This window comes from Cucumis melo, chromosome 1 (assembly GCF_025177605.1).
Source record: "Cucumis melo cultivar AY chromosome 1, USDA_Cmelo_AY_1.0, whole genome shotgun sequence".
Taxonomy (NCBI): domain Eukaryota; kingdom Viridiplantae; phylum Streptophyta; class Magnoliopsida; order Cucurbitales; family Cucurbitaceae; genus Cucumis; species Cucumis melo.
In genome coordinates this window covers 9232334-9239568 of record NC_066857.1, presented here as the reverse complement: position 1 = coordinate 9239568, position 7235 = coordinate 9232334, and the positions used below count along the sequence as shown (strand labels likewise).

The following is a 7235-nucleotide window of genomic DNA, read 5'->3' as shown; positions in this document are numbered from 1 at the left end:
ATTCATTAAATTTTGAAAGTAAAATAATTATATTATGTGGATATATAATCAAGTAGGGATATTTATTTTTTTGGAAGATAAAGATGATTGGTTTGGAGAGAGGAAATTTGAGTAAAAAACGGGGATTTAATAGCTTTTAAATGAAGAGAGAGAAGATATTTGTTTATTTGGGTGAGTTTGAGGAGAGAGGAAAAGGAAAAGGAAAATAATAATTAATATTATTATTTTTGTTTAAATGTGGCACGGGTAGTTGTGTCATCTTTTTCATTGGGAAAAAAAGAAGAAAGAAAAGAGTGAGGAAAACCCTAATAAGTTGCCGCCGTCGTCTCCTTCTCCGACGATCGTCGTCCGCCGCCATCATCGTTCGCAGCCGACCGTCCTCGTTTGCCCTAGTCGCTCGTCATCTCTGCCGCATCGTCCGTTAAGCCGAGCCACTTCTCCATCCGTCGTTCCGTCAAGCTGCCAGCATCTCCGTCAGTGTCCCATCGCAAGTCGTTGATCGTTAGCTCGCCGTCACGATTCGTTGCTCGGTGTCATCAGCAAGCGTGCTCCATAAGTTCGACGCGTCGCCTTCCTACGTAGCCCTAGCCGTGAGCGTCTTTACCGCGCTGTCACCTTCCGCTCTGAGCTGCGCGTGCGAGCCGCATCCCAACGCATCCCTCAGCCGTTCGAGCCTAATCGAGTTGTTTGCGAACGCTACCCGAGCCGTTCCTGCCTCCAGCCGAGCCGAGCCCCCTTTGACCCAGCCATTTAAGTCACGTAACCTATTTTTGGTCATTTTCCACCTATTTTTGGTAAGTTTGTTTGGGTTTTAGTTGTTTCCCTACAAAGATCTATTTTGATCTTAAATAATTTAATTATGGATTTAAGTGAATTATTTTCATGATAGGTCAATTGGGGGTTAAACCGAAGAATTTTCCTAAACCAAGGATAAATTTGGAATTATCTTCAACTTTGGGTAAGTTGAAATAATTGGAATTGGACCCTAGACAATTAGTAATTGATTTATTAATTTTAGTTATTGAGTTTATTTGTGCTTAGGGCTTGACTATTGGGGAGCTTGATCGTGACTGTTAGGATAATTTTGTTGTGAGTTAATCTCCAAGTAAGAGACTCTACTACTAGACTTTCAACTGAAATTAAGAGATTACATGTGTGCATGGTTATGCATGGACGATAGCTAAATTGCATAACTCGATGTTACTGATAATGATTGACATTGTAATGATAATTGATGTTGATGACGAATGTTATGTTATGACTAGTGGTATGTTGATGAGGACGACTATGTTATGTTTATGATTAAGATATTTCGGATAAGTATGCTATGATTGTTATGTTATGCCATGTTTATGATAATGTTTTGACACGTTAAATGCTATGGACAGGGTGTATTGTTAGCTTCATCTATTAGAGTCGTACCCACCTGGGTGTCACTCGGGATCACCACCTTTTTATGACTGTGTAGTTCGACAGGATTACCAGTCCATTATGACATTGACATTGACATAGACATGATTACGAGTGATTCAATGGGATCACTGACAGCCCGATTGTCTTAGTGTTTCCTTTGGGTACACTAAAGACCAGTTGTCCTAGGTGTCCCCTTGAGTTCACCGAAGACCAGTTATGTTCCTACGGGATCACAGATTGCACGTGTTCGGGAACGTGCCAGTTTAGAGGAACTACTTTACAGGACTTTAATATGAAGTTAATAGGCACCTAGCGGAACTAGTAGTGAGTCCCTTACTGAGTTTACTTTTATACTCACTCTTTCTTGTTTAAATTTTACACGCAGAGGTAGAGGTAAGAGCAGAGGGAAGCTGACGACTAACAAGAAGTGACCGTGGCGAGCCATAAGGATCATTTAGCTTTCGCTTTAGGACATTTGATTTGATGCACCTTCTATTTATTTTATTCTGTTTATTTTACTTTAAAGCTAGATAGGACCCGAATAGGATTTTATTTAAACATTTTTGCTTTAAAACATTTGTTTATGCATTTATTAAGTATTCGAGGTTTTGTTTCTTTTTCAATTTTTTTTATTAAGAAATTTTATTATCTAATTAGTAATGACCTCAACATAGTATAAGGAGTTGGGTCGTTACATTAATCTTCTTAACCTACCATTTAATCAAAATCTCAACAAAAACCACATGTCAAAACCTCTAATTAATTAAATATTCATCCAATAAATATTTAATTAATTTTAATCCTCGTAAAATCAAATAGTTTTCATTAAATGAATTCAAAATAACGTCCAATGAATTAAATATAATTAAACAAAATTAAGATAATTAACTCCAAAATTATCTTAATTTTGGGGGCGTTACACTTTAAATGTGTCACCGTTATCTATACCCTCAACACCAATATATTATCATTAATTCCCTTACATTAACACTTTAAATGTGTGATTGTTATTCTATAACTCGACACCAATATATTGTCATTAATACTCTTACATTGACGCTTTAAATGTGTCACTGTTATCGATAACTCCGACACCGATATATTGTCATTAATATCCTTATATTGACGCTTTAAATGTATCACCGTTATCTATCACTCGACATGAATATATATATTGATGCTTTAAATGTGTCACTTTTATCTATAACTTTACATCAATATATTGTTATATTTAAATGTTTCGTTACACATAATTCTTGTCAAGAAATGGCTTGTATGTTGACACTTGTTTGTTGTCGTTATTTTTCAATTCACAACACATATTTTTCTGTTATATATTTCTCTATTTCTCTTATAAAAAAAATTAAATACATGATTCAACATTACCCACATATGTTTAGAAAGATATTTATATTGATAATAAAAAAATTGTAAATTACATTGTCGGTAAATGTTTTACAATAATTCAAAAGACAAATTAACTGTAATATTACATGTATGTGTGACCTAATCTGATCAAACTAATGCATAAATTGTGTCAAGAAAAATTCCGCATGTTTATTTTTAAGGACACATTTTAATCTATCCCACCATTTCTTTCTTGATTTCAAGTGTGATTAAAACCCAAATTTCTAGTAGTTTACGCACTTTATCTTTAATATAAGATAGACAAGTTTATTCTTGAGTAAGAATGAACGAACACCCAAGTACTTTCCTGATCGTGAGCCATTTGCCATGATATGGTATAATTTTTTTGAACACAAGAACACGAGAGCCAAAAACAATAGCTAATTTGTAAAGGAACATGTCGATCATTTTTAACACATTTTATACTTTAAAAGTATATAAAATAAAATTAAACAAAGCCTAAAGTATTAGACTAAAATGATAGTTGGATGGTTAAATTACAAACTTTGTGTTTATGATCGGATGAAAATCTAAATTTAGCTCTTATAATTTATAATTAAATTTTAGTTGTTATGGTTTTATAAAATACCTGCGAACTTTCTTAAACTATAGAAAACATTTATGAGATTTTATACAACTATAACTGCTAAATCGCATTTAAAAAATTATATCGATTAAAATTTAAGAACAAATACATATACAATTCAAGAGAAACAAACAGTATATTTTTCAAAAAAAGAAATAGGAAAAAACAAATATTGTAATTTCCACGTGGATGGTTGCCAATTACAAACAAGTCTCGGCCACTGAGAAATCCAAAAACCTTATCTCCACTTTCCCAATGCATCACCTCAAAAATAAAAAAAATATATATATATTTTTTTCAAAATAAAAAAAAAAAAAAGAGTTCTGAAATTAAAAATTCCAATAACAAACGCGACCATTGACCGCTTTTCCCCTTCCAACAATGGTCCATTTACTTCCAAATCCCCTCCGAGTATCATCGCACCTCCGCTCGGAGCCACCGCGCACGGCGGTTCCGACGAGATCGAAGTTCCGCGCGCTCTGGAGATATGGAGGAGAGATTAAGGTTAGATCGGCGGTGGTTGTGCGGTGCAGTAGTGATTATTCGAGTCCGATCACGGCGGCGGTGGCGACGGAGGAGGAATTGATCAGAGTATCGGAAGAAATGGGTGAGAATGAGTATTTGGCTAGAGAATTTGGATGGAAGGTGAGAAAATTGATTGAAGAAGAAGATGATTTGAGAGCAGTTGCAAGAATTCAAGCCGAAGCGTTTCATGAACCTGTTCTTCTTTTCAACCATTTTTTCTTCCAAATTTTCCAGGTTCTTTGCCCCTTTCTTTCTCTTTTCTTGTAATTTCTTCTTTAAATCTTGTTAGAAGCTTCAATTATTTTGCTTCATTGTGTTAGAAGTTTTAAAAATCAAGAGAAACTCTGATCCGTATAAACAAGAACACTATTTTTCAAATACTGTATTTTGAAAAATAGTTCTAGAACTACTTTATAAATAGTTTTATTATTTTTTCTTGTTATATTTCATAATGTCCGTTCTACCGTTTATGAAAATTTAAATTAATTTTATTCAATAAAATTTAATTTTTATAATTCTTTTAATTTAATCGGGGACCTTATTATTTATAGTTAATATTTAATAAAAGATTCGACGGTCCAATAAAAAATTAAGGTTGAAAATATGTAAATCTTAAAAATCCATCACCAAATTGAAATGAACCTGAAAATTCAAGAATTAAATATGTGATAGTTGAGGATTTAAAATCAGATGAGAATTGGACTCAAAATTTACTATTTCAAGCCTACATTTTAGTTAAGTCTTAAACTTGAAAAAAACTATGATAAAAAGTTGGTAATAAAGGAGCCTTTTTAATTTAAGAATTCCAATCTAGCTTTATTGTAACAAAAGTTTTTATTTAGGTCTTTATTTAACAATTTAGAAAATGATTGGTCATGCCAAAATGAGTTCAACTCAATTATCAACATGCATTCTACTTTCGGATAAAATTTTCCATTATTTCCTTCCCACATTGATTGAAAAAGGCCAATAAAAAATAAGGAATAACATTGAATTAAATTTCTTGAATTTCTTCATTTTCTTTTGGCTGGGTGTAAATTCTACCGGATTTATACAAAAGAGTTATTGCATTTGAAATTTTAACGTTAAAAGAAAGTAATTTGTTACTCCTTATGATTTTTCATCCTCAATCATTTATAAAATTCATATTGAGAAAGTAAGCAGTTTTGTTACAGGCAGAAGTGCTTTCAGCATTGATTTATAGATTGAAAAATTATCCTACAGAGAGGTATGTTCTTTTTTTATATAATAGTCTGTTTGATATTTAACTATATTTATAAATATTTTAAAAAATAATAATTTTCCTAACTTAAAAATACTTTGAATTAACAAATAAATAAGGAGTAAAAAATACTTATTATTTATATTATATTCATACCGGTTATGCATTTTATGATATAGCATAAATGTTGTTTTACCTCTTATGTCAATCGGAACTCAAGAGTGTAGATTATATCTTTGGATTTTGCAATTTGTTAACTTTAAGTAAAACTTGAGGGGGTAAAAGATTATAAGTAATCCTTACGACATATGCCTTTATATTTGCCACTATACTGATGTCACACTCATGTATATAATTGCCAGTAACTTTATTGATTTCACATGCATATGTCTGTTAAAGATCTCAACTAACTTTATAATTAGTTTTCATTTTACGACCAATACATCTCTAATTTATTAGATCTAAAGTTCATAGACCTACCAAATGTGAAATTCCATGTCTGATCCTTTTAAACAGAAAACCAAATCTCTTCATTCACATACCTATGTTTCCTTGGACTTTAGTTATATTTAATACGTCTTTCGTTTAACAATTCTTTGTCCTTCCATAATTTCAGAATTGATGGACTCAATTAAAATTTTAAATAATTATTTTAAATGATAAAATTGTTAAAAATATTTTTAAATATAAGAAAATGTGATAGTTTATTAATATCGACCTAGATATTTAGCCTAATATATTATAATAAATATTTTTATATTTGCAAAAATTTTGAGTTATTATTTATATTATATTTGAAAACTAATAAAAAGAAAGATTAAGGGTATAATTTAATTTAATTATATATTGTTGTATCCTTTAAGCAGGGAAGGTAATAAATAGATGAAAATGATTAGTGTTTGTTTTTTCCTGTTTGTTGAGGTATGCTTGTTTGGTTGCGGAACCAGAGAGTGAAATTGGTGAAGAAGAATACAATTTTGTGGGAGTGGTGGACGTGACGGTGGCCGGAGATTTGAAAGTAAAGCGTCTCCTTCCCCCCGGCGTGAAGGAGTATCTCTTTGTAACTGGAATTGCCGTCGCACAAAATGCCAGGTCAATTTAAAATCTTATATAATATTAAATTTCCATCCACTTGAGCTTTTTTGGGTTAGGTTAGATATCATTATCCATTACAGTTATCTTACTTTCTTTTCTTAAATTTGGTTTCAAACTCAACTGAAGCCAAATTCCATCTCATCTCAATCCAATTCTTATTTTTCGAGTTGGGTGGCTTAAGTTTTTAATATTATCAGATTCTTTTTACTTTTAAATTTCAAAGATGTTAAGTATGAATTTGTTACGTGTCACGTTCACATTCAATCTTTTGCTAATCATGTGTCTAGAATGACCTATTTCTTGAAAACTATGTTTCAAACTTTGACAGACCAAACCTACACATTCTTACAAATTGAGGGACCAAAAGAGTAATTTTTCCCCCTTTTTTTTTCTTTTTAGGTTTTATTTAGTATTTTCAATTAACTTGTTAATTTTGACATTTTGCACACAGAAGACGAAAAGTAGCAACAACATTATTAAAGGGGTGTGACATGCTTGGTAAGGTTTGGGGATTCAAGTTTTTGGCATTAAGTGCATATGAAGATGATTATGGGGCTCGTAATTTGTATAGTAAAGCAGGCTATCAAGTTTACTATGTTGACCCTCTTTGGAAATCTACTTGGATTGGAAGAAAACGTTGTGTTACTATGATTAAAAAGCTCTAGTTTCATTTTCATTAACTATCTATTTATGAGTCAATCCATACATAGATCATGATCATAAACAAACACACAATCTTTAGAATCAAAACACGCAATAGTAATTTTCATAGAAAAGCATCGTATCAAATTTTCTACGTTGAATTGTACCTCTTTCCATGTAAGATCCAAATCTCAAAAAATTGATGTCTTGATCCATAACATCTCTTATGAAAAACAATTAAGAGGGAACGAGAAAATGACTAGGATTTTACAGATGGAATGATTCATAATTCAATTGATTTTTTTTTCACCCTCAAATTTCACGTGTCTCGTCATCATAACAATT

The 7235-nt window shown here is 31.7% G+C and overlaps 1 protein-coding gene across 2 annotated transcripts; it reads left to right on the top strand.

The window, feature by feature from the left end:
* Positions 1 to 3654: 3654 nt before the first annotated feature.
* On the top strand, positions 3655 to 6928 carry LOC103500412 (uncharacterized). Of its 2 annotated transcripts, none has more exons than XM_008463701.3 (4): positions 3655 to 4165; positions 5107 to 5159; positions 6075 to 6245; positions 6700 to 6928. In XM_008463701.3, exons 1-4 carry the CDS (start codon positions 3788 to 3790, stop codon positions 6911 to 6913), a joined length of 816 nt encoding a protein of 271 aa, XP_008461923.2. In that variant the 5' UTR covers positions 3655 to 3787; the 3' UTR covers positions 6914 to 6928. The 2 variants fall into 2 exon arrangements, with proteins under 2 accessions (XP_008461923.2, XP_016902774.2); XM_017047285.2 differs by having other exon boundaries at positions 3666 to 4165; positions 6703 to 6928.
* The last annotated feature ends 307 nt before the right edge of the window (positions 6929 to 7235 follow it).